At 40.9% G+C, this 27,616-nt stretch overlaps 1 protein-coding gene across 2 annotated transcripts; it reads left to right on the top strand.

Moving 5' to 3' along the window:
• Positions 1-3,130: 3,130 nt before the first annotated feature.
• Positions 3,131-26,489, top strand: SPTY2D1 (SPT2 chromatin protein domain containing 1). 2 transcript variants are annotated; one of them, XM_047691150.1, is made up of 7 exons: positions 3,132-3,326; positions 3,483-3,867; positions 15,157-15,271; positions 16,223-17,821; positions 19,425-19,593; positions 22,093-22,170; positions 23,292-26,489. In XM_047691150.1, the coding sequence occupies exons 2-7, from the start codon at positions 3,808-3,810 to the stop codon at positions 23,383-23,385; spliced, it is 2,115 nt and encodes a 704-aa protein (XP_047547106.1). In that variant the 5' UTR covers positions 3,132-3,326; positions 3,483-3,807; the 3' UTR covers positions 23,386-26,489. The 2 variants fall into 2 exon arrangements, with proteins under 2 accessions (XP_047547107.1, XP_047547106.1); XM_047691151.1 differs by lacking the exon at positions 3,483-3,867 and having other exon boundaries at positions 3,131-3,326.
• The last annotated feature ends 1,127 nt before the right edge of the window (positions 26,490-27,616 follow it).

Below are 27,616 nucleotides of genomic sequence, written 5' to 3'. Positions count from 1 at the left end.
TACCTGAAATTCAAATTCAACTGGGCATCTTGTTTTATTGCTAAATCTGTCAACCCTATCCCCAGTACTTTGTACCCTAATGCAGTGAATAATAAATACATCATTGTTACTTGTGTTCGGTAAGAATGAATGCTCTAACCAGGCAAGGGTTGGGTCTTTCCTTTCTTTGTATTGTATGTAGGGCTGGGCACACAGTAGTTCCTCAGGAAGTATTTGCTGAATTCAATAATACATTTTTTTTAAAGATTTTATTTATCCACTTGACGGAGAGAGAGATCACAAGTAGGCAGAGAGGCAGGCAGAGAGAGAGGGGGAAGCAGACTCCCCGCAGAGCAGAGAGCCGGATGCGGGCCGATCCCAGGACCCCTAGATCACAACCCGAGCCAAAGATCAACCCACTGAGCCACCCAGGCGCCGAATACATTTTCTTTTATTTGGGTACAGGAAAACGGCGCCTTCCCTCTCATTCCTTACTTCACTCCCATCTCTGGCTGTTGTTGTTGATGATTTTGAGTAACTATGTATTAGTTACCTAATTTAAGCTCTTTTAGATTATGATCTTATGTGTATATATTTATACTGGTTCAAATGGAATAATTGAAATATAAAGAGGTGGGCTAGCATGGTGGCTAATGTCTCACAGATAGTCTTGGCTTCCCGCTGGCTAATTGTGTAATATTAGTCCAGTTTCTTTCATTCATAAAACAGTAACAAGTGCCTTACTATAGGAACTTGTGATTAAATCAGATGATATCCAGGTGTCAGGCATTTGGTATATAGTCAGGTCTCAATATATGTTAGCTATTATGACATTGAATATTGAAGGCTTTTCATTTAAAGATTCATTAATTTGGTCCCAAAATCTGGAGGTTTTTTTGATGGTAGGTCTTTTTCCTTTGTTTATTGAGGTATAATTCACATATAACATTAGTTTCAGGTATACAACATAATGATTCAGTATTTGTATATATTGTGAAATTATGACCACAGTAAGTCTAGTTTAACATCTGTCACCATAGTTACAACACTTTTTTTCTTGTGATGAGAACTTTTAAGATCTACTCTCTTAACTAATTTCAAATATGCATCACATTGTTATGTATATGAGCAGGGAACTGTGCTGGTAATGGCAATAATAATGGGTAATATAGGCGTGGTCTCTGTTCTCATAGACCTTACAATCTAGCATGAGATAACCAAGAAGTTACAAAGAAAAAGCACAAATATGTAATTACAAACTGTGCAAGATTCCATAAAGGAAAACACTGGGAGCTGGAAGAATTCACAAAAGGGGTACTGAACTAGTTCAGGAAATGCTTCCTTGAGAAATAATACCTGACATTTATTGAATACTCAGCATATGCCAGTGTATTAGAATGCTGGGGCTCCCACAACAAAGTACCACAGAAATCTATTTCCTCACAATTTTCGAGGTTAAGAGGTCTGACAGCAAGGTGTTAGCAGCGTTGGTTTCTTCTGGGGCCTTTCTCCTTGACTTATAGCCATCTTCTCCCTGTGTCTTCACAAGGTCTTCCTCTGTCCCTGTCTACGTCCATATTTCTTTGTCTTATAAGGACACCCATCATATTGGATTAAGGTCCACTCTAATGGCCTCATTCTAACTTAGTTATCTTTTCAAAGACCCTATCTCCAAATATGGTCACACTTGGGAGGTCCTGAGGATTAGGACCTCATATGAATTTTAGGGGCAGACAACTCAGCATGTAACAGCCATGGTAACTTTACTTGAATTATTTTACAGTAATCTTTTAATAACACTTAATAACACTGTTATTTTCATTTTATAGATTAAACTGATGTACAGTCAAGCCCTAACTAAAGTCAAACAATACCTAGAAATCAACAGAAGTGGGGCTTAAACCCAGATAACCACTCATCAAAGGCCATGGTGCTGAAGGATGAGTTACAGCTGGCCCAGCAAAGTTTAGAGGGAGCAGAGCAGGCAAAGAAGAAAAAAGGGGGAAGGTCCTGGAGTGGAAGAGAGCTTGGCACAAATAAGGGAATGAAAATGTAGAGCTGATGAGGTTACAGAAGTGGGCCAGGGCAAATCATGGCAGTCCTTAAAAGCTACAGTTAGGATTAAGATTTTTGTCTTTATCCTAAGAACAATCAGAAGACACTGAAAGATGACTCTACCTGCTGAATAGAGAGAATCACTTGAAGGAAATTCAAAAATCTTAGTTTTGATTTTTTTACAGTTGAGGCCCCTAAGATCTGCTAGCTTTTCCAGTACATTACACTCAAGCTTCTTCATAATCTGTGATCGTGATGGAGAAATAATTATAGAGTTGGCCTCCTGCAAGTGAGAACTACTTCAAGTAGGTGGGCATGTATCTGAAAAGAATGTATAGCATAAGTGAGCTGAAGGCTACACTGGCCTCTTTGGAGGGAATAGGAAAGTTGAGAATTCCAGGTCTTCCATCAGTCTAAATCTTCATCTGGGTCTGTTTTGGGGCAGCCTTAAATGGAGACATGCAGTCAGCGCCGCAGCTCAGCATTAAAACTTTAGTTGTAAAGAGTAAGACCGAGCAGCTTTGCCTAATACTTTAAAACAACTTTACTTAGGTATAATTTACATGCTGCAAAACTCACCGAAGTGTACAATGAGTTTTAGTAAATTTACAGCACAATCATCACCACGATCCAGTTTGGGAACATTTCCATCATACTGAAAAGATCGTCCAATTAGTTAGCAGCCAGTCGAGGCTTATTCCCACCCCGGGTCTAATTAGTGTATTTTGCTGAAGGAGACGACTTTACAGGGCCCAGATACTCTTAAAAGGAAGCCGAGCTCTGCTCAGCAGGGAGCCTGCTTCTCTCTCTCTCTCTCTCTCTCTCTCTCTGCCTGCCTCTCTGTCTACTTGTGATCTCTGTCAAATAAATAAATAAAATCTTAAAAAAAAAAAAAAGGAAGCCGAGACTGGACTCCCAATTAATATGGAAAATATATGTATGTTTCATCAGTGCGCCAAGTTTTGTCTAGACTGGGTCTGTATGCAAAGAATTCATTCATCTACTACGTGAAGCTTATTATCTAGATGAGACAAAAGCACTAAGCCTGCGCATCTATACATGACATGCATGCATCTGTGTAGGAGGTGAGCACACACCGAGTGCCAGGACTGGATGAGTAATGTGTATCCAACACTGAGGACTGGTCCGTACCGTGTGCGCCTGCGCAACTTCACGAGCGCCTAGAAACCGGTAACTGAAACCCCCTGCTCGAGACCTGTCGGCTCAGCTGTTGGGGCCCCGCCGTTTCGGACCTGAGCGCCCACCCGTGACACCCAGCGAGCCGAGGCCTGGTAAGTAACCCCTCACCCCCTCCCACCCCTCCCACCCCTCCCACCCCTCGCTCACCCTACTCAGAGCTCACAAGGAACACCGAGATAATCAGGTCGCGCGCCCCGGCCTCCAGGGAAAGCCTCTCTCTCCCTTAGCCACGCCCCTCATTTTACTAGGCCGCGTCTCCTTGGTCGGTGAAGGGCCTAGTCCCGCCCCTCCGAGCTAACGCCAGCAGCCACGTATCACGTTCTACGCGTCTGGAGCCTGAAAGCGGAAGTTGCGCCGGAGACTCGCGAGCGGAGCGCCGGGCCTGAAAGGATATAGGCCGCAAGAGGAAAAGGGGCGGGCCGACGGCATTGGAAGGCGCCGGAAGTGGTCGTGTTGAGGAGGGGTGGGAGAGGGGTGGGCCAGGCAGTTCACTTGGCTGTTGCTGGGCGCTTCGGTAAGGCGTACTTTCGCTTCTTTCCGAAAGCCTGGCCCAGTGTCTCCGCCTCAGCCAACATGGATTTCAGGGAAATTCTCCTGATAGCCTCCAAAGGACAGGGTGTCAACAATGTGCCGGTAAGTACCAGCCGGGCGCTACTGTAGGGATTAGGGAATCTTCAAGTTTGGAATTTGTGGCCCGTGGAACTTCCAGGCATCCGCCTGTCCTCTCCGGGAGAGGGAAGACCTGGACTCCTTATTTCCTTTTCTCGGGTATGCACTCCTGGGGACTCCGGGTAAAAAGGGGCTTGGAGTGCGAGGTGGGAGCCTTCCGGAGAGTGAAGTTCGCTGGCTTAGTCACCCCTGCAACATGGGCTTTGCAGTTCGGGTATTATAGAGTTGCGTGAAGGTTGGTGAGTGAAACCGTGCCTGGTACATGGTGGAATCTTTCACTAATAGTTTCTGGCTTCGGCGTAAACTTCAGTACAGGGGTTGGGAAGAAAGCATGTATGTTAGGGAGTTTCAGGGGTTTTAGGGACTTACAGCTTTTTGGCTGATTTCCCGCCGAAGATGGGATTAAACATTGTGTGATTTCTCGAACAAGTTTTCTGACTTGTGGCCCCACCCATCCTGCCAACGAGATGATAAAATTAAAACCTCCCAAAGGGTTAATAGTACCTTTTCTATTGGGAAGAGAAGTTGAGCGGATTCCACGAAGTCCCTGGCCAACAGAATGGGTGAGCCAGTTTCACCTTCCGTTTACTTGTGGCCTTCCAGATTTGTCTTTGTTTGAAATCTAGGTCCCATTTGCTCGGTAATATTTGCCAGTTCGCTAATGTTCGCAGAGCCGTGTAAGACTTTTAAAATCTACATGCTGAAGTCATGGAGAGTGCCTGGTTTGCGGGGTTGTAGCTGTTTTGCATAAACTAATCATTTCTGGATCCTCAGATGGTACCCACAGCACAGCTGTAAACCGACAAATTGCATTGTGATACCTGCGGTTTGAGCACTGAGGTGTAGAGCTCAAACAGCTCTCTGTTAAAGTCAATTCAGCTGGAATTTATTGAGCTCTCACTATGCGTTCTGCATTTCTTAGATTTTTGTGTATTTGCAGTGGTTTTGTTTTGTTTTGTTTGTTTTTCCCACTCCTGTGCTTTTCTTGTCTTCTGAGGCTGGCCCATTTTTTTTTTTACCCTTTTGAAAATGTTAATCTGAAGATAGTAAAATAACTGATAAATAAAACTGATATCTGTCAGTATAATAATTATTAACTTGCTCTATATTCATCTCCCATCCCAAATACTTGAATAATCATTACCCTAAATCATGAGTCATAAGATCTGCAGGTGGAAGTTATAGGCTTAAACCTTTGAAACCTTGAACAACAGAATTCACTTTCTGCAAATACTGTAAAGTTCCTAGACAAGTCAGTATTGGAGCTGGTAACCATTCATCTTTGCATAATGAAGTCCATATTCTAGATGTTCCTGAATTTCAGTGGAGGTCAAAAAATAGATAATACTAGCTTTGATGTCCAGTAATATTCTTTAGAAGGATCGGAATCAAGTTAGTCCTCTCTTATTCTAAAAACCAACAGCGGCTGGGAGAAAAGCAGGTATTCCTGGGCAGAAGGTTTCAGAACACGTACATTACCAACAGATCTGTGATTGAAATAACAAAGATTGGAAGCACAAAAGACAGATAAATTGGTGAGGTCATTTAAAATTTAATAGAGGAATGTAAGCATGTATTTTATGAAAACATGCTTTCCCCAGCCTACCCTCAAACCCCCACAAAAAGCTAGTAGGCCTAGAAGTTTGATTTAGTTACCATTATAATCCGTATCTTTTTATTTTTTTTTAATTTTATTTTATTTTATTTTTTTTAAGATTTTATTTATTTATTTGACAGAGAGAGATCACAAGTAGGCAGAGAGGCAGGCAGAGAGAGAGGAAGGGAAGCAGGCTTCCTGCTGAGCAGTGAGCCCGATGCGGGACTCTATCCCAGGACTCTGGGATCATGACCTGAGCCGAAGGCAGCGGCTTAACCCACTGAGCCACCCAGGCGCCCCTAATCTGTATCTTTTTACATCAGATACAGTATATCACAAAAGGAACTGTTGAGGAACAGAGCAAGATAGTAGTTAAATTTAATCCATGATTTTGCTTTCACTTGGTTCATCTAATTATTCTAAGTTACTTTATCAGCTCAGAGTAAAGCCTCTGAAAGCACACCATCAATTGTGAAATATATATTGTACAGTATAATAGATTATTGCAAAGCAGGTATCTTAACCATCATCCAAGTAAAGAAACATTTCAAGTCACACACACACACACACACACACACCCATACCCATGTTTGACACAAGCTTGATTGATTGATTGATTGATTGATGGTCTGAGAACCACAGAGGCTTTGCAGTAATTGACAGGTATAACTCCTTTCCTCTCTCTAGTGCTTGGTTCTTATTTCCCCTTTAGTCCTCTTCTTCCCCACCTTCCATTTGGATCTTATCAGAGTTGATGTTCAGATTTCAGTCTTCAGAGTTTCTGTGTCAGACCTTTGCTATAGAAAGGGCATAGGGTGACTAGCACTGATTAGCTCCAAGGGAGGCTAATGTATAAAACACCTGGACGGCCACTTTGAACTCTTTCCAGGGTGTCATTTTTTAGAGGTATCTATTGTATCTGGTTTAAGAGGCGATGAACATTTCTGTAATGCAACCTCTTTCTTCCCTGTTTTTTTTTTTTCTAGGAAAAGTAGTTACCTTTATAATAATGTTTTAGTTAAAACAAAGGAAGTATTGCATCATGCCTAGCAATATTAGGCATGCTATCATTTCCCAATGGAAATCTGAATTTAAAAAACAGCTGATCAAGGTGATGTAACCAGTTATTGTCTTAAGCTCTGTTTAAGTTTAAAGGAGAAAAAATTTTTTTGATAATCATGACTTTATTTTTCCTAGAGGAACCAGGGAGAAAAAATTTAAGTTTCTTGTTTTAATAGAATAGTAGAGCTTGGAATATGGATTCTTGTAGGTTGCAGGTAACTATAATTGATGGCTTGTAGTGTATGAGACAAGTTATTTGGTCTTTCTCACAGCCGTACTCTGAAAATCATCCCAGACAAGATAACTGTAGTTCCGGTGTGATCCTCAAACCAAAGAGTAAAGAAGAAGCCTTCATGTAAGGGTTTGCAGGGTGATAGCCCCTTGAGGATAAGGATATTGGTTCTGAGGGGTGCCTGGGTGGCACAGTCATTTTAATTGTCTGACTTGATTTTAGCTGAAGTGGTGATCTCAGGGTCCTGGGACTAAGCCTTGAATCAGGCTTTGTGCTAGGGGTAGAGCCTACTTAAGATTCTTTCCCTCTCTCTCTCTCTCTCTCCCCCTCCCCGCCCAAAAAGAATACAGGTACTAAAAAGGAGCTTAGGGACATGAACTGAGGTGGCAAATTCAGATGTCTTCAGGGCCAGGTAGGTAATGTAAGTTTGTGAAGTAGTCTGGATATAAAATGATATGGGCCAAGCTCTGTGTATTCAAAAGAAGCCTACCATATGTTATAGTAGTTGTATTTCCTTTTATTTCTTTTAAGATTTTCTTTATTTATTTGAGAGAGAAAGCATGAAAAAGAGAGCACAAGCAGGAGGAGGGGCAGAGGGAGAGGCAGGCTCCCCACTGAGCAGGGAGCCTGATCCAAAGAGGGCTCGATTCCAATCATGATCTGAACCAAAGGCAGACACTTATCCAGCCGAGCCACCCAGGTGCCCCTGTTTCCTTTTAAAAAACAGTATGGGCCAACAAAGTTGTTTCTGTGGACACTTTACAACTTTTGGTCTGTAATCAATTATAATGGGATTGCTCCCCATGCTTGCATCTAAAGATGACTTTGCCAGTGCCTGAAGTAGTTTTGGATTGCTAGCCTAGAGCAGTACTTCTTAACCAGTGTTTTAGGGAGAAGGTCTTTAGAAAATCTAACCCCCACAGAGATTCTGTTATCTCTCTTACCTAAGAGAATCTCCTTCTGAACAATAGTGATAATAAGTTAATATTTATAATGCTTACTTGGTGCCATGCGCTATTCTAAGCACTGTGTATGTTAATTTAATCACTATAATGACCATATAAGGAAGGTTGTTTTATAGATGAGGAAACTGAGGCCCAGAGAGATGAAAAAACTTGCCTAAAGTCACACAGCTAATAAGCGACAGGGCTACTAATGGCAGAGCAGGGAATTTGCCGACTGGCTTCAGAGTTCTTGCTCTTAATCATGATCCTGTGTTAAATGAAGAGTATATTGGATGTGAGGAAGGTTGTCATCTATAAAGCCTAAACCCATCCAGCTTCCTACCCTCAACTCCAGCCTAATATAGCTTTAGGCAATAACTCTTGGTTTTTTTATGGCAATTCTCCTCAAGTCTGATGAGAGAGAAATTTAAAGGGCAAACCAACAGAATTTGGAAACTGGTGGGTAGAGAGAGATTTACAGTCTGTTTGGGAGAGTGCCAGCGTGGTTAACAGAAATAGTCTGAGGGTGAGGGAAGATAAGATTAGAAAATTATGTGGTGGACCTGTTTGAGGTCATGGCACTGTCCAAGAGGCAGATGGAAATTAAAGAGGGGCATTTAAGACTGTGGTTAGAGCTGAAATGATGAAAGTGTTGGATTATGTTAGAAGTGAGACATGTTGTAGTGGGAATACTTTTGGACCTGAAACAAGGAGACCTAGATTCTAATTCACACTCTGTTGCAAACTGTGTGACAACCAGTAAATACACAGTTGTGCTTTTGGGGCCACTTTTTTTTTTTTTTTTTAAGATTATTTACTTATTTATTTATTTGACAGAGAGAGAGAGAGAGATCACAAGTAGTCAGGCAGGAAGAGCGGGGTGGGGGCGGGGAAGCAGGCTCCCCACTGAGCAGAGAGCCCAAATGGGGCTCCATCCCAGAACCCTGAGATCATGACCTGAGCCGAAGGTAGAGGCCCTAACCCACTGAGCCACCCAGGCGCCCCTTTGGGGCCACTTCTAACATAGAGGTTGGACTAGAGGCTCTGAGGTACCTATCTAATACTACATTTTATAATCAGGTATATTTTTTTTTCAAAAATTTTTTTTAATTTTATTTTTTATAAACATATAATATATTTTTATCCCCAGGGGTACAGGTCTGTGAATCGCCAGGTTTACACACTTCCCAGCACTCACCATAGCACATACCCTCCCCAATGTCCATAACCCCACCCCCCCTCTCCCAACCCCCCTCCCCCCATCAACCCTCAGTTTGTTTTGTGAGATTAAGAGTCACTTATGGTTTGTCTCCCTCCCAATCCCATCTTGTTTCATTTACTCTTCTCCTACCCCCTTAACCCCCCATGTTGCATAATCAGGTATATTTTTATAGACACAGTAATAGTAAATTTTACATTTGATCCTATAGCAATCCTGAATAACATGCTTGTTTTATTTTTACCCTCTTAGCCACCCAGCTAAGCAAGCCTAATGCAAACCATTAATTTTCCGGACCTGACTATGATGTTTTGAGAACATGTCAGAAATCGTGTAATGATTATTAAACTCAAGGATGTACTCTTTGAATATTCCTAACTCCTAATTCTAACTAATACTAAATCTCTAGTATATGTAAAGCCATCAGGAAATTTATGTTTCCTACTATTACAAGTATATGTTATCTCCTGAGTATAGAACAACTTTCAAGAAGGGATTGACTATTGATTCCAGCATAATGTATTTTGTTAACACAGGTCTCCAGACAGAAAACTCCTTATTTTCTTAATCTGACCATGGCAGTATAATCTCAATGCAAGGAGCACATATGTCTCAAAGTGAGTTAATGTTTTTTAGGTCTGTTGGCTTCAGAATTACAAATCTTGGCAAAATCTCTCATACTGTATTTAAATGGCATAAGCTTCACTGCTGTGGATCATTCATTGGGGTCCAGCAGAATGACTGAGTTGGCTTGCAGTGTAATAAAATGGATACACTTAGGATAAAAGAAACTCTTGTCCAGCTGCTTTTCATGAAGCTCAAACAATGAAGCAGCCTGGTGCCTTGAATCCAATTCAGAATTGGTGGGTGCATCTTGATGTGCTGCTGCTAGAGCTAAATGTGACCATCTGATGCAGGAAAAAGTGCCAAATAGATCTGCTTTATTAAATAGAATAGAATAGAATCCCAGCCTGAGGCTTTTTAAAACATGGTTCTCTACTGGGCTACCCCTGTAGGGCTAGGGGATTATCTAATATATTTTATTACAACAAAACTTAAATCTTTTGATACCAGAGTCTCCCATTTTGAAAGGTCTGGCTAGCTCAATATTAGGAAGATCTATAGTGATATACCCAAGAGAAATGGTGCTCAAGCAGAAAAAACTGTACATATGTGTTCATGGCAGCAATATTCACAATAGCCAAGACGTAAAATCAAATACCCATTAACTTATGATGGATAAAATGTGGTATATCAGCACAGTGAAATATTCAGCCATAAAAAGAAGTACTGTTACATGTTACAACATAAACCTGGAGAACATTGTACTAAGTGAAAATAAGAAAATACAAAAGGCCCCTGTGTCAGGCAGGGCTCTCCAGAGAAACAGAACCAATAGGATTTATTTTAGGAAATTGGTTCATGTAATTATGGGGGCTGGCAAGTCTGAAATTTGTAGGGCAAATAACTTCTTCTCTGAGAAATCAGTTTCTGCTCTGAAGGCCTTCAACTGATTAGATGTGTACCACCGCCATTATGGAGGGTAAACTGCTTTACCTAAAGTTACCTGATTGCAGATGTTAACCATCCCTGCAGAATACCTTCATAGTAACACCTAGATTAGTGTTGGACTAAATAACCGAGCACTGTAGCCTAGCCAAGTTGAAACATAAAATTGACCATGGAAGCCATATAGTGTGTGATTTCATTTTTTTTCTTTCAGTTTTTATTTGAGAAAAAAAAAATTTATGAGACATCAACACTGACAATAGTAAAATTACATTATCACCATTTAAATTTAAATTTACTTAGGTATTACTCAAATAATTGTCATTTTAACGTTCTAGGTATAAAATAAAAATAAAGTTTTAGATATATTCTGTTTTTCCTCTAAAAGAATTAAAATGATATCCTTACTGAAGCATTTAATGGTCATAGAAATTAATCATTTCTTAATTTTAGTTAAGGCAGAGAAATAATTACAATTTCTCAGTTCAGGGATGTTAAGAACCAACTTACAGAGCATTCTCGCAAAGATACTTTCTTGGCCTCAGAAGGCATCTATTTTCAAACTTAATAGTAGAGTCAAGTGAAAATTAACAATAAGGGGTTTCAAAATTGAAGAATCTTACATATGTTGTATAAGCACTCATATATATAACCATTTGTCTATGCCTATAAAGTTTACCTTATATTGTGATACATATCACTATATAATGTATACCAGGTACATGATTCCATTTATATGAAATGTCCAGAATTGACAAAGAAAAGTAGGTTAGTGGTTGCCAGAAAGTAGGTGAGTGGTTACCAGGGGCAGAGGGTCAAAAGGAAGTGGGGAATGACTGCTAAAAGGTAAGAGATTTCTTTTTTGGGATGATGTCTTGAATCCAGTAGTGGTAATGATTGTTCAACTCTCTGATCATACTAAAAACCAATGAACTGTACACATTAAGTGGGCAGATTTTATGGTATGTGAGTTATATCTCAGTACAACTGTTAAGAAAATCACCTGTGAAGACCCAGCCCCTCTTTTTTTAACCCCAGATTTCTAGGTTTTGACCTAAACTTTGCCTAAGAGAATATTTTAAAGAGAATATTTCAGTATTTACCTGGTATTGGCTTTTGAGTGCATCAAGCTACAAAGGATGTAAGAAGCTATTGATTATGATTCAGCTCATGTCAGTGAATAAGATTAAACCTCATCAAGTTAGGACCTTGCCCTTCTTGTTTCCTAGCAGACCCATGAAATAAGACTTTTTATAGATTCATTGAATTCCTTCTACATCACAGGACAGGACAAAAAGTACTGCAAAATTATAGGGTTAAATGTAAAGTCAGCTTAATAAGTACCCTAGAGGATTAGGGGTGTTAGAACAAAAAAGCTGAATTTAAAATTGGCAGTGTGAATGGATGGAAATAGGTGGATACTTTTTGGAATTCTTTTCTGAGTGGATCTGAGATCCTGAACACCCCCCCTCCTTTGGTTTCTGGCTTTCCTGTATTTTTAAGTTCCTTTTTGGTGTTTCCCGAAGTGCAATGCATATAGCTCTGGCTGTACAGTGATTTTAGGTGATACATAAATGCTTTTAGTTCTCATAGTTTATATATATATATATGCATATATATGTGTATATTTATGTGTGTGTGTATATATATACATAAATATATAAAAAATGGTTGTATTTTAGTATGACTTGGAAAAATGTGGCCTTTCAGACCAATCATTTCATGGATATTATTGTTTGAAGTAAAACTATAATAATGTCATGGTGTTAGGTCTCTTAAAATTAGTAAAAATACAGGTGGCATACTAAAAGGGCAAAAATTATTGAAGATGTTATGCAAATGACTGAAGCTTAGTCAACTGTTCCCCGTTGATATTGTTGTTTTCTCTCTGGGTGCTTGTATTTAGTCCTGAGTAGCTTTTTAGCTAGTCCTATCCCATTACCTATCTTTTGAAATCCCAGATTAGGAAGAAAGATTTCTATCTTTCTTAGATAATGAACCAGTGCTGTTTAAGGTAACACTACATGTATATTGATATTTTGTGGGAGAAACCTTGTATAAGCTTCGATTTGGCAGGTGAATCTATGGACCAAGTAGTTGCAGACACAAGAATCCATCTTTCATCTTACAAATCCACCTAATGGGATAGGGTGAAGTGAGTGTATGTGTCTCCTTATGAGTCTATATTATGTCTTATGCAACTTAAATCATATTCATGAACTTCTTGTACATAAGGCCTATGTTTGAGGTTCTTGTAAATCAGGACAATTTTATATGGCTAGTTAGGTAAAGCAGTATTCTTTCTCGAAGTGTTTCTTTCCCTCTCCTTTTCTTTTCTTTTTTTTTTTTTTAAAGATTTTATTTATTTATTTGACAGAGAGAGATCACAAGCAGGCAGAGAGGCAGGCAGAGAGAGAGGAGGAAGCAGGCTCCCTGCTGAGCAGACAGCCCGATGCGGGGCTCGATCCCAGGACCCTGGGATCGTGACCTGAGCCGAAGGCAGAGGCCTTAACCCACTGAGCCACCCAGGCGCCCCTCCCTCTCCTTTTCTCCTTTAAATATGGGGCCCCAATCCACAATGGAAAGGGCCTACTATTGAATTTACAAACATAGGGACTTATTACTGGATTTTATTGTGACTCAGCCAAAGTGACTGGGAAAGGAATCTGATGCTCTCTTGGGATTTCGGTCAGGGGGTGTGTCAGGTTGCAGCATCACTATCATGCAGGATTTTCAGGTTGGATTAGGGCCTGCTTCCGTGGCCAGCTTTGTTGGTGAATAATGTAGCTGGAACTTCCAGCCTGTTTCAGGATGCCTTATATTTGCCAGCCACATAGTAAGCATGGATCCTTTGGGTTTCCTCTAGGAATTTCATGCACATTTTGGGAATCAGTTTTTTGGTTCTTAAGTAGCTCAATTTGTGTTCAGAGGTTAGTGTTTCCTTTTTAACTAGCACCACAACAGGTGCAGTAGATAAGAATGTTATCTAACTAATAAGGGAGGGCATTTAAAAACTTATTTCCTACCCATATATTTAATGTGCAGTGGTCCTAGAGCTGAATTATCCTAATCTGAGTTACTATGTTTTCTGTATTCTGAGTTATTCCTCTAATGATAGACACTCATAAAATGGAAATATTTTTCCTATCATAGTTCAGATTAACACACCTATAGTGGTAGTCATTTCCCAATGTCGTTACATAAAAATCAAAGCACAGAGAAATACCATCTGTGCCAGGATAATGTTAGTACTTTTTGGGTGATGTAGAAACCTGTCTAAATGGTTTATGTGGCATATTAATATTTAATGAACATAAGAGCTACGGTTAAAGGTTATAAGAGAATTGGGCACTTCTTGCTGCCTAGATTTCTTTGAAATACTTTTTAGCCATGGTTTGCCATCTGCTTTGCCTAGGGTCAAAGTAAAATCTCAGTGTTTGATGTTATAAATAGAATAACCTATGTAGCTGTGAGTCTTTACTAGAAAACAACCTGGAATAAGGTACTCAGGAGAGAAAATTTATGAGTAGTTTTTTCTGTTTGCTTGAAAAGTTAGACTTTGAAAGGCTTAGTTCTAAGGAAGGTTGATTTTTTGGTTTTTTTTTAAGATTTTATTTATTTGACAGAGAGAGAGATCACAAGTAGGCAGAGAGTCAGGCAGAGAGAGAGGGGGAGGCAGACTCCCTGCCAAGCAGAGAGCTTGATACAGGGCTCAGTCCCAGGACTCCGAGACCATGACCTGAGCTGAAGGCAGCGGCCTAATCCACTGAGCCACCCAGGCACCCCGATTTTTTTTTTTTTAAAACAACCCAGGGGTGCCTGGGTGGCTCAGTTGGTTAAGCATCTACTTTTGGCTCAGACCGCCATCCCAGGGTCCTTGGATAGAACCACCCCTCCACTCCTCCCCCCAACTCCTTGCCCCTGCCTTCTTGCTCAGTTGAGAGTCTGCTTCACTCTCCCTTTGCCCCTCCCCACCTTGTCCTTTGTGCGAGTTTGAGTGCTTTTTCTCTCTCTCTCTCTCCCTCTCTCAAAAAGCCTGCTTCTCCCTCTCCTACTCCCCCTTCTTGTATTCCCTCTCTCGCTGTGTCTCTCTCTGCCAAATAAAAATAATTAATAAATAAATAAATAAAATCTTTTTTAAAATTTTCAGTCTATTCTAGGGGCGCCTGGGTGGCTCAGTGGGTTAAGCCTCTGCCTTCGGCTCAGTTCATGATCCCAGGGTTCTGGGATTGCCCGCATCCGGCTCTCTGCTCAGCAGGGAACCTGCTTCCCCCCCCCCCTCTCTACCTGCCTCTCTGCCTACTTGTGATCTCTGTCAAATAAATAAAATCTGGAAAAAAAAAAAGTCTGTTCTAAGTGGTGATTTCTTTTCAAAAGTCCCCCAGTCCAAGTACCTTTTTGGGAAAATAACCCAAAAATGTTATTTCTCTGAATTGTTCACTTATGCATTATTTAGGATGTTACAAAGAAATTCTGTGCCTAAAACCTGTCATGCTTAATTCTATTCAGACCAAAATTTTATAGTTAAGCTTTCATATGGGTTATATGATCTCTTAATTATTCAGAATCAGTTTTTCAGTCAATAATGAAGCCTCTTGATTGTTTGGCATGGTGCCTTATACCTAATAGCAAATACATTTTTAAAAAGTTGAATTGATTTTAACTTTCACTCCTTTTTTTTTTTTTTTAGAAAAGGTATAGTTTGGCAGTGGGGCCTCCCAAAAAAGATCCGAAAGTTAAGGGTGTCCAATCTGCAGCCGTTCAGGCTTTTCTCAGAAGAAAAGAGGAGGAGCTCAGGCAAAAAGGTATGTGTTTGTAATCTTATTCTCAATTTTAAAGTCTTCCACCTGGGGACACCTGGGTGGCTCAGTTGGTTAAGCAGCTGCCTTCGGCTCAGGTCATGATCCCAGCGTCCTGGGATCGAGTCCCACATCGGGCTCCTTGCTCGGCAGGGAGCCTGCTTCTCCCTCTGCCTCTGCCTGTGCTCGCTCACTCTCTCTCCCTCTGTCTCTGACAAATAAATAAATAAAATCTTTAAAAATAAATAAATAAATAAATAAATAAAGTCTTCCACCTTCACAACTAGCTTGTACTTAACTAGTGGATGCTTGTTATAATAGGCTAACGGATTTGTGCATGTGTCTAAATCAGCTGTATTTAGAGGGTTACATATGTTATTTCCTTTGAAGAGCTTTTGGGGTAGTGACCATATCTTCCACTTGGCCATAGTAGGTCCCAATAGGAATTCCACTCTTGGACCTTCATTTTGAATCTGCCTCTACATATTTTGTTTTTTAATTTTTGTTACTATTATCAAGAATGCTATCTTAAAAGGTTAAAATAGGGCCAGTTTTTGAAGACCAGTAAACTCAAGCAGTAGTTTTACCTCAGGCAAATGACAAGGAAACTGCTTTAATACATGTAAGTATTCATTTATTCATAATTAATAATGCCTGTGAAATGGGTCTTACTGTTTCTTTAACTTGGTATATATTTAGTACGAATTACTTTCTATATTATAACTAAAAGCCCAGTCTCTCACCTGCTATGTCATATTGAAAGACCCATATGTGACCCACTCATTATGTAAAGATGACTCAACAGATACTTGTTCAAAGGACTTCCTCATTTCATTCCTAGATGTCTTCAAACTGTAACTTGAATCTTGCTTGTATTTTGGTCCCCGATTGATTTCAGATGAAATGCTTGAGACCTCCAGACCTTGAAATACTTTGTTCTTGTTTTGTCTCTTTTAGCTTTAGAGGAGAAAAGGAGAAAAGAAGAACTAGTGAAAAAGAGAATTGAGCTAAAACATGACAAGAAAGCAAGAGCTATGGCCAAAAGGACAAAGGATAATTTCCATGGTTACAACGGGATTCCCGTTGAGGAAAAGTCAAAGAAGAGGCAGGCAGTGGAGCGCCACACTAGCCAGGGAACAGAACAAGAGTATGAGATGGAAGAAGAAGATGAATTCTTAGAATACAATCAAGCAGAGTCCGAGCAGGAGTATGAGGAAGAGCAAGAACCTCCCAAAGTTGAAAGCAAACCAAAGGTCCCCCTTAAAAGTGCCCCACCGCTCATGAACTTCACTGATCTACTCAGGCTGGCTGAGAAAAAACAGTACGAACCAGTGGAGATCAAGGCAGTGAAGAAAACAGAAGAGCGGCCTATGACTGCAGAAGAACTTAGGGAGCGAGAATTCCTTGAAAGAAAGCAGAGGAAAATGAGACCTGAGACAGATGCAAGACTACCTCCAACCAAAAAGGCACCCTCTCAGAAAGAAAGTGTGGGCACAAAACTTAGCAAGCATCCTTCTTCCAGGGGTACTCCCCTTCCTCATGCTGAGAAGAAATCCAGACCCAGCACAGCCACTGAGAAACACTTAGGTGTGTCTTCATCCAAATCCATGCAAGGAGAGAGGACCAAAGCAGGATCTGTCGGTTGTTCTCAACCCTTACTTCGTGAGAGCCATGACAGACCTGTCTTCAATGGGGCTGGAAAGCCCCACTCCAGTACCTATTCACCAAGTGTCCCAAAGACTTCTGCTAAAGGGACTCAGAAATCTGCTACTGAGCACAAAGCCAAAAAATCTCCTCCCCATCCTAGCCATTCCAGGCCTGGGCTCATGGTTACCCCACACAATAAAGCTAAGAGTCCAGGTACCAGGCAGCCAGGCAACAGCTCCAGCTCAGCTTCTGGAAGGCCGGGGACAGGGACTGCTCGGCCTACAGTTAGTTCTGGCCCCGTGCCCAGGCGCCAGAATGGCAGCTCCAGCTCAGGACCCGAGCGATTGGTCAGTGGGACCAAGAGGCCAGCCAGTGACTTAAGTCTCTCCGGACGGACACTCAGTGGTACAGGTGGCCCTGGGCACCCTGCAGGCAGCTCAAGTGGCCCTGGGCGACCCACCAGTGGCTCAGGTGGTTCTGGGAGAGCTATGGGCAGCTCTGGTGGCCCTGGACGACCCATGCGCAATCCACATGACCTTCGACGACCAGTGAGTGGCTCTGGCCCCCCTGGGCGGCCAATCAGTGGCCCTGGGCAGCCAGTCATTGGCGCTGTGCGACCAGTCAGTGGTCCTGGGCGGCCAGTCAGTGGCCCTGGGCGGCCAGTCAGTGGTCCTGGTCAATCAGTAAGTGGCTCAGTTCTGGCTGGACGGACTGTCAGTAGTTCAGGGCCCGGAAGACCAGTGAGCAGCTTGGGACCTGGGCGACCAGTTGGTAGCTCCAGTCTCCCCCTAAAGCCCAAGTGCACCGTTGTCTCAGAAACAATTTCTTCCAAGAATATAATTAGCCGATCCAGCAATGGACAGATGAATGGAATGAAGCCTTCTTTATCTGGCTACAGATCTGCTCAAGGTAAAATTGTCCCTTACCCTAAGAATATTTATTTACCAGGAAATTGGAAAGAATACTTTGTTTTAGATAACCAGAGGCATTGTGAACCCTTCCACATACTCTTGTGTTGATAAAATCCTGATGTTGTGTAAGAGTCCCTTGAGTGATCATAACTTGGAAAGGGCTTCAGAAAGAGTTATCTAGGACCCTCTGTGTTCACCCCTATAATATCTCCAAGTGCAATAAACTTGGCCCTGTGATTTAGAGGACAGGGTGAGTGTATATGCCTTATGTGGTTCAGTGAGTTAATTCATCTTTACCTTTTCATGAGGGCTAGAGAGACTCTTCTTCAAAAGCTGGAGCATATTTGTACGGTTGAAGCCTTTTGGTGCATTGTTTATTCATCAGACACCTGTTAAGTACCCACCATCTACCAGGAACTGTTTCTGATTGCCCTTGTGTTTCTACTTTTTTTCATGGTGATAAGCATTTGTTAAAGTACTTGTTGAGGGGTGCCTGGGTGGCTCAGGGGGTTAAAACCTCTGCCTTCAGCTCAGGTTGTGATCCTAGCATCCTGGGATCGAGCCCCGCATCCGGCTCCTGCTTCCTTCTCTGTCTCTGCCTGCCTCTCTGCCTGCTTGTGATCTCTGTCTGTCGAATAAATAAATAAAAAATCTTTAAAAGAAAAAATAAAATAAAGTACTTGTTGGGTGCCATGGAGAATATAAAAAGAAAACACGAGATTCCATACTTTAAACTTCTTAATTCATCTAGAACCTTGGTTCTCAACCAAGGATGATTCTGATGCCCAGTGAACTTTTGGCAGTGTCTGGAGACATTTTTGTCTGACACAGCTGGGGGTAGGGATGCTCCTGCCATCTTTGAGGTAGAGGCCAGAGATGCTGCTGTCACCCTACAATGCACAGTACAGTCTCCTCACAACAAAAAATGATCTGGCCCCAAATGTCAGCAGTGCAGAGGTTGAGAAGGAAACCCTGCACAGAGGAGACAGGCCATGCATATTAACAATAACTCGAGAACAACAGAAAGAGGAACTCTAGTCAAGGACTAGAAAGCAGTTGTTCCCAGATGCTAGTCCACCGATCAGTGTTTGTCTTCTGCAAAGCTTTTAATCAGTCTTTTGGCAAAATGACAAAATAAGGATAATGTAATGAGTTTTTTTAAAGTTAGCCTTACTCATTTTGAACAATTTATCCATAATTCTGGGAATCTTTCATACCATGTTGAACTTCTAAAAAATGTACCTAAGTTATGGTGAAGTAGATGGTAGGTTGTTAGCTTTGAATGTCTTTTCTTGGTAAAACTAAAAGTTAATGATCCTGTAAGCTTTTTTTTTTTTTTTTTAATTTTACCAGTTTTTTAAATCCAGAAGGAAGGGAATTACTAGGCTAGAAAATGTAACAGATGCTTCCAGTAAGCCATTTATAAACAACGTGAAGCAGCGGGGATGATGTAGTAACGACTCCCTGCTACTAGCCAGCACACTGACTCTGGTTTTTGAGGATACTGTCTTAATGAGTTCTCAAAATCTGTTTATGTAGAACTTTGTCGGGACTACTTTCAGCTTTAATACTCACATAAATAATGGCTTTTCTCTTCTTAGTTCCTCAAAGACCTCCCTTCCCTAGTGGCTACAAAAGGCAGCGAGAATATGAAGAGGAGGAAGATGATGAATATGACTCGGAAATGGAAGATTTTATTGAAGATGAAGGAGAACCTCAGGAAGAAATATCCAAGCACATTCGAGAGATCTTTGGCTATGACCGAAAAAAGTAAGACTAAAGATTTAGATAAATGATACACTTATTTTGAATGACTCATGCTGTGAAGTCAAAGCAAACAATAGTAGTAGAGGCATTGAACACAATTCTTTATTAGGAACATTGGATGATTCTTTAGATGTACTCTTATGGCATTTAATATTTAAGAATTAAGTAAGAAATTTTTGTATAGTTGCATGCCGAGAATACCTTTTCTTTTTTTTAAAGATTTTATTTATTTGACAGAGAGATCACAAGTAGGCAGAGAGGCAGGCAGAAAGAGAGGGGGAAGCAGGCTCTCTGCTGAGCAGAGAGCCCGATGCAGGGCTCGATCCCAGGACCCTGAGATCATGACCTGAGCCGAAGGCAGAGGCTTAACCCACTGAGCCACCCAGGTACCCCCCAAAAATACCTTTTTAAACTCTTTATAGGATGTATATTTAATGAGAGTGAAGCAGTTTAGTGTTGGAGCACTAGATTGGCTTTTAACTCAGCCATCCACAGAGCTATGTTGAAAGCTGGTCTGATCTGACATCTGCTTTTTATTTGATGTAAAAAGCTATGCTGCTCAAATGTGTGGTCCCTGGACAGCGGTCAGTATGGGACCAAAATCATTGATATCACCTGACAACAGCATCAGAAATGCAGGCTCAGGCCCCATTTCAGAGCTGCCAAATCTAAATCACCTTTATAAGGCTCCCAGGTAATTCATATGCCCGTTAAAGTTTGAGAAGCCCTGTATAGAGGAAAGTTCAGGGTTTGAATGGAAGTTCTGCCACTTACTAGCTGAATAAACTTGAGTGAAGTTTTTTTTTTTTTTTTTAAGATTTTATTTATTTATTTGACAGAGGTCACAAGTAGGCAGAGAGGCAGGCAGAGAGAAGGGGGGGAAGCAGGCTCCCTGCTGAGCAGAGAGCCTGGTGCGGGGCTCGATCCCAGGACCCTGAGATCATGACCTGAGCTGAAGGCAGAGGCTTTAATCCACTGAGCCACCCAGGCGCCCCTCGAGTGAATTATTTTTAGAATGACATCCGGAAGGGGACACCAGGGTGGCAAAGTCAGTTGAGCAGACACTTGGTTTCAGCTCAGGTGGTGATCCTAGGGTCGTGAGATCGAGCCCCATGTTAACTTCTGAGCTTGTGTGGAGTCCGTTTGAGACACTGTCTCTGCCCCTCCCTCTGCTCACTGTGTCTCTCTTTTCTCCCTCAAATAAATTAAAAATGACATCTAAAAAAAAATGACATCTAGAAGGATTAAATGAAGTAGTATATGTGTAAAACAGAAGGGACTTATCTCAGTGCCTATTGGCCGACATTTGCCATCTTCTTTAAAGCCATCAAATATGAGAAGTTAGAAGGCAATCCTAAGAAAAGTTTTTTTTTTTTTTTTTTTTAAAGATATTTTAAATAAATAAATAAATGAGATATTTAGGGAACCTAGGTGGTTCAGTCTGTTAAGCGTCTGCCTTCAGCTTAGGTCATGGGTCCTGGGATTGATTCCTGCATCGGGCTTCCTGCTCGGCAGACATCCTGCTTCTCTCTCTCCCTTTGCTGCTCTCCCTGCTTGTGCTCTCTCTCTCTCTGTGTCAAATAAAAAAAATCTGTGTCCCCCCCCCCAAAAAAAAAAGTATTTAGTAGTAAAAAGAACTGGAAGAAAAGTCAGATTTAAGTATCTAATATTAGTCATGTCGTTGGCTAGTTACATGTTCTTTTTTTTTTTTTTTAAAGATTTTATTTATTTATTTGACAGAGAGAAATCACAAGTAGGCAGAGAGGCAGGCAGAGAGAGAGAGGAGGAAGCAGGCTCCCTGCTGAGCAGAAAGCCCGATGTGGGGCTCGAACCCAGGACCTGGGATCATGACCTGAGCCGAAGGCAGCGGCTTAACCCACTGAGCCACCCAGGCGCCCCCGAGTTACATGTTCTTGATCAAAGCCACTATTCTGCCTGCTTCAGTGCCTGTTATTTTATTTTATTTTATTTTATTTTTCAGGATATTTATTTGACAGAGCACAAAAGCAGGGGGAGTGGTAGGGGGAGGGAGAAACAGGCTTTCCACTGAGCAGGGAGCCCGATGCAGGGCTCATTCGCAGGAACCTGGAATCATGACCTGAGCTGAAAGCAGATGCTCAACTGACAGAGCCACCCAGGCCTCCTTCAGTCTCTGTTCTAAAGTCCTTCCCTTTCTCATGAAGCTCAAATGAGATTAATATGTATATAATGATTTCAAGGATATTGTACTTTCAGAATTTTAATATAAACTATCCTCTAACTAGAGCTGAAGGAGGTGAACATCATTGGATTGGTATCTTCATCAACATGAAATTCAGGAATAGTTGCTTTCAGAAACTCCCCTCAACCCATCCTCTACCCCCCCTCACTCCTTGACAAGCAAGAAAGAGTAGTTCTGTGTGTGTTTCTGTTTTAGTTATAAAGATACTAATTTTTTAAACCAGTTCCTTTTAAAAACTGGGAAGTTGGACTTTTTGAATAACTTTGATTTCCTCTTATCAGATACAAAGATGAAAGCGATTATGCCTTACGTTACATGGAGAGTAGTTGGAAAGAACAGCAGAAGGAAGAAGCAAAGAGGTAAGCACAAAACGTAACACATTTGTGCAGAAATGTCCTGAACGTTCTTTCTGTTTCCTGCTTCGGTTGCATGCACCATTGGGAGCAGCAGCTTTGGGCCACACAGTTCTGAATTACAATCCTGCTTACTTGCTGTGGGGCTTTAGACAAATTCCTTAGCGTTTCCAAATCTGTTGTCTTGTTTGTAAAATGAGAATTTGCTGTTTTTACTTACTGAGGTACCGTATTAACGTGTACCAAGTTGCCTAGTGCAGTGCCTCACCCATATAGGCACGCAGTAAGTGCTGGAAGCCTCCTCTCATCCCATTGCAATGTGTTCTTGTTTTTTTGTTTTTTTAAAAAAGATTATTTATTTGACAGACAGAGATCACAAGCAGGCAGAGAGGCAGGCAGAGAGAGGAGTGGGGAAGCAGGCTCCCTGCTGAGCAGAGTGCCCAATGTGGGGCTTGAATCCAGGACCCTGAGATCATGATCTGAGCTGAAGGCAGAGGCTTAACCCACTGACCCCATCCAGGCGCCCCCCGCCCCCCCCCCTTTTTTAAGATTTCATTTATTTGAGAGCAAGAGAGAGTGGGAGCAGAGGCAGAGGGGGAAATAGACTCCCCACTGAGCAGGAGCCTGATGCCACACTCGCTCCCAGGACCCCGGGATCATGACCTGAGCCAAAGACAGACGCCCCTCTTTCCCCATCTTTAATTCCCTTTCTATATCAGACACATCTCAGTCTTGCTAACCTATACAACTGCTGGCATTAGGGACCTGAGAAAGGATATGAATGGAGGGAGGGGATAAAAATAGAATGTTATTTTATTTATTGACTAAATTTTCTTATTTTTAAAAGCTGTTAATCATAAGTAATTTATATCTTACTACTTTATTGGGAACATTAAGATATTTTGTGTTGAGGTTTTATTTGAGGTCTTTTTTCTACTGTAAGTGAAGTCAGTGGCAGAGGCTCCTAGTAAAAAATACACCTGCTAGTTTGTTTTCAGTGGTAAAGCTCTGAGGCATTTTTAATGCATCAGCACATTCCATGTGAGCTCTCAGTTTAAATTTCACTTTTAATTTTTAAAGTGTTAATTTCATGTATATTGACAAATACTTTTTTTTTTTTTTGACAGTTTAAGACTAGGTATGCAGGAGGACTTAGAGGAAATGAGACGTGAAGAAGAAGAAATGAAGCGTCGAAAAGCCAAGAAGCTGAAGAAGCGTTAGCTGCTGCTTGTATTTATTTTTGTGAAATTCTGGAGACTCTCTGTTGCAAGGAGGTCCTGCCTTCAGAATGAAGAATCCCCTTTATGATTTTAGATTTATACTTGGGTACTCAAGGAGAAGGGATGCATACTGTCATTTGTAGGCTGTCATTGGAGCATAAAGTATTTTCAAATACTTTCCAGGGTTAGATCTGTAATGCAGATGATAGAATGCCCAGTTGAGTGCTCTTAGGAAGTTAACTGTTCACAGGTGCCAGCCTTGATCCTGATGAGCTATGCACTCTAAGGTGGGGCCACTCACCAGCCAGCCAATCTTAACATTGTTTCTTTGCTACTTCGAAAAGGAAACAAAAAGGATTGCCTCGTGACTTCATAATTCTGCTGATGTGTGAGTAGGGCACTGCCTGGCTCCCAATTAACTTTGTCTTTCAATGAGGAACCTGGCCCCTTCCATGAATGTTGCCAGCAATAAAGTGACCTGTCCTAATCTATATGTTTGGATTGAGAACTTGAAAATGTAGAGTAGGCTTTATAATTATCATATGGATATCATCTCTGTGACTTTGAAGTAAAAAGTAGAATAAATTATATTGTATTCTGCATTATTTGTGGATTGGATGCTGAGCATTCTTACTAATTTAGGTGATAAGGCAATTAAAAATTTTTTTTCAAGTTAAAATACAAGTTATGCCATTTAGTTTAAAAATATATGTTTCCAAGTTTTCATTTCAGATTTACTGTTATATTGGCTTTAGTATAAAATAGACAAGGTCACTGTGCTGATTGATTTTTATCTACAAAATTCATTTTTATATTGAAGAAAAATGCTTATTTTATTCAAACATTAGATTTGGAAGAGTAATAGTTTAAAAACTGAGGAAGTGACATGTGAGACTCCCCTTTCCTCTCTTCCTTCATTATAAAAATATTTTGGAAAAAGGTACCCCTGTACCTCTTGATATAATGACTGCATTTTATCTTAAATTCTTTAGCAATTAATGGCAAAAACCAAAAACTAAATTCATGTGTATCAAGAGCACCACCTTCTCTTTTGCCCATATTGCACTTTTATTTCAAACTATGCACTGTGAAGAGATGTTTTTCCCAGGTTGGAAAGGATGTTCCCTGTTACTAGTATTTCACTGGGCTGTGGAACTTTCTTCATTCTCACTTTTTTTAAAGTCATATTTATAGACTTGATATCTCTTAAGCCTCAAATCCTGGCAATTCCAATCAGGCTGACGTAGATTCTGGCTGGAGAGAAGCCAAGTCTCAAGGAAAGTCAACAACGGAAAATGAGATACGATGCTAGAGAGTATTTGTCCTAGGTTCTAAATGTGGAGGGTTGGGAGCAGTGGGACATAAGCTTGTAAAACAGTTCCAGGTTGCTTTCATGTATTCCTTTTTATCCATAAAGCTTTCTTTATTCTAGTTTGGTAGTAGAGATGACTGTTGTTAGCCTCCCTTAATGGGACAGCCATGTGACCCAGGCCCTTAAGACTCTCATTTTGAATTGAGTTTCAAATTTCAAAAGTTTAAGGATTTAACTTTGAAGCTGAATCCTGTGAAAGATGTATTTATCACTACGAATAACACCCTAACATCCACACAGAACTGTTACATTAGCAGGAAATCCTATCCGCTGCCTCTCACCCATTTCAAATACCTTCAGTGAAACTGATTTAAAGGTAGTGTGCTGTTCCATGTAATGAAACAGGTTTGGAACATTTCCTTTGCTGTCACTCTTGTGCTTCCCCCCTGACCCCCTTCAAAAGTTTTTTTCTTGGATGTATTTTTTCAATATGCAGACTTTGAAAATCTATTACAATCAAGTGCTTATCATAGCCAAAAGATTTCTCGTGGCTTAAAGTTTACTAGCACTTTACTCAATATGCAGTTATTTGTACTTAAAGGCCCCACTGTGCTTGATAATAAAAGTTCCAGACCTTGAAAAGTCAGGTTGTGTCCTTATGTGTGTATCACTTTTGAATGCATTTCTTCTATGGATGTTATTCTTCTTCAGCATCAGCATTATAAAAAAGGGCACTTCTGTAGCTCAGTTAAAAAGAAAGTCCTGAGAAAGTCTTTTAAATTAGTCTTGGCCTTGTTTCCAAATCCTGTCTTCCATTTTGTTCTGCAGTTCCTGACCACTCTTCCGAAAAGCCCACAAATCTTTGAAGAAACTGGAATAAGCTGTTATTTTATCAAGGTTTACAAATTAAGTGCTTGGTTTTTAACGTATCCTCTACCATTTTGGTTTTCAGATTTTTATTAATTCAATATCTGAAGATGTGCCTTTTATTGGGTAATGTTAATTCACGAATGTAGTAATGTTATTTCACGATTGTAATGTTACATGATCATGGGTGTGGCATTCTCTACAGATGATGTGAAAGGAAAGTAGTTTTCATAAAACTCCTATGGCTCTGATTGCACAGTCCCGCTTGCTTTTGATGTTGCTATGTCAAAGCAAGGGGCACTTTCTTTTCAAGCTACTTTCAGAACTTGTCTTTGTATTTTCTCTACACTGTAAATGCAGTTATGTCCCTTGGAGGCCAGGGTACCACATGTCACAGACAGCCTTACATGTGTGCCAGGAGAGGGTTCAAAGAACAAAAAAGAAAGTATATGGCAACTCGAAATTTCATTTTTTTACTGTTACCCCAAGATTCTCTCCAAGAAATTACTGTTTTGTATTTTGTAACTTAAAAGCAGCTATTAGTACATTTCTGAGATATAGCACGAGACCAAAACATGTTTGGAAAGAGAATAAATATATGAAGAGAGACTGGTTGGTTTATTTTCAATGTGCTGAATATATTAGACTACTATTTATTTTGTGAGTGGATGTGATAAAATAAATATTCAGGTGTTCAGTGTATGCTAAAGAGTGAGATATAGATTTCTTTGGAGTTATTAAATCCATCATGTCTTTTACATAATGGACAAATCAAGTTTTAAAAAAGAAAACATTTACCTAGCTTAGCTTGTTTTCTGGTGCTGTTGACCTGCAAGAGAATCTACTTTTGCATATACAGGTGAAAGTTTTGCAATTTATGTATAAAAGAAATTGTAGGCATTAAAAATATTTTATTGATATTTTCACTGGTTTGCCTTCCTTTATTTACCAAAACTCAGATATTCCTTCTCCCATCGCCCTGAACATTTTCCCAGCTAGAAGAGCCAGTAGGCTCATCAGACTTAAGATGGGATTTACCTCCTTACACACACACAACTGTTCATTATCCCTGACACATTCGTGTCCGCTCACAACTGACACCATTCCCCACCCCCACCAGCTTAAGAGCTGGTCTGCTACCAGATACCCAGGTTAGGAGAATTGTTTGGAGGTATACTCAGAAAACTGGAGGGAAGAAGAACTGGGTATATAGTTCTTGTCAAGAAAATGAACAGGTTCTGATCCCTTCTAATAGAAAGAGCCTGAAATAACTTGAGATGAGTCCTTTGGGATATGTAGGAGGCAAATGGGCACAGCTATGTAGCCAGAGAATGCAGGCACTTAACTGGATGAGATGCAGAGTCTTGGCCACATAAGAGGTATAAGAGGTGGTACTATCCTAGAGTCAGGATTACACAGTGTTGCTTATGGCTTTTGAGTTCTATTTTCTTAACATAAAACATAAGGGCAATCCATTCAGTGCCCAGGGCCACTTAAAGAGTTTAGCAAACATGAACCAAATAGTCATCAACAAAATGTTACCTGCATAACCAAAAGATCTACTTTGGTGGTAACATTGCCCTTTTGAACAATGAAACGATCAGTCACCCCACGTAGCCACAGGATGGGAAAAGTTCCATATAGTTAGGGACGCCTGGGTGGCTCAGTTGGTTGGACGACTGTCTTCGGCTCAGGTCACGATCCAGGGGTTCCAGGATCGAGTCCCACATCGGGCTCCCAGCTCCATGGGGAGTCTGCTTCTCCCTCTGACCTTCTCCTCGCTCATGCTCTCTCTCACTCTCTCTCAAATAAATAAAATCTTTAAAAAAAAAAAAAGTTCCATATAGTTTGCTTCAAAAGTACTTGTGGGGCGCCTGGGTGGCTCAGTGGGTTAAGCCTCTGCCTTCAGCTCAGGTCATGATCTCAGGGTCCTGGGATCCTGCTTCCTCCTCTCTCTCTGCCTGCCTCTCTGCCTACTTGTGATCACTCTCTCTCTGTCAAATAAATAAAATCTTTAAAAAAAAAAAAAAGTACTTGCTCTCAGGTTCTTCCC

This window comes from Lutra lutra, chromosome 10 (genome assembly GCF_902655055.1).
Source record: "Lutra lutra chromosome 10, mLutLut1.2, whole genome shotgun sequence".
Taxonomy (NCBI): domain Eukaryota; kingdom Metazoa; phylum Chordata; class Mammalia; order Carnivora; family Mustelidae; genus Lutra; species Lutra lutra.
The sequence above is the reverse complement of the archived record's forward strand: the minus strand, read 5'-3'. Positions and strand labels throughout refer to the sequence as shown.

Coding starts and splice junctions, on each gene's coding strand:
- SPTY2D1 (XM_047691150.1), top strand. CDS start 3,808: ATGGATTTCAGGGAAATTCTCCTGATAGCCTCCAAAGGACAGGGTGTC. Junction 19,594..22,092: donor TTTGGCTATGACCGAAAAAA/GTAAGACTAAAG, acceptor TCCTCTTATCAG/ATACAAAGATGAAAGCGATT. Junction 22,171..23,291: donor CAGAAGGAAGAAGCAAAGAG/GTAAGCACAAAA, acceptor TTTTTTTGACAG/TTTAAGACTAGGTATGCAGG.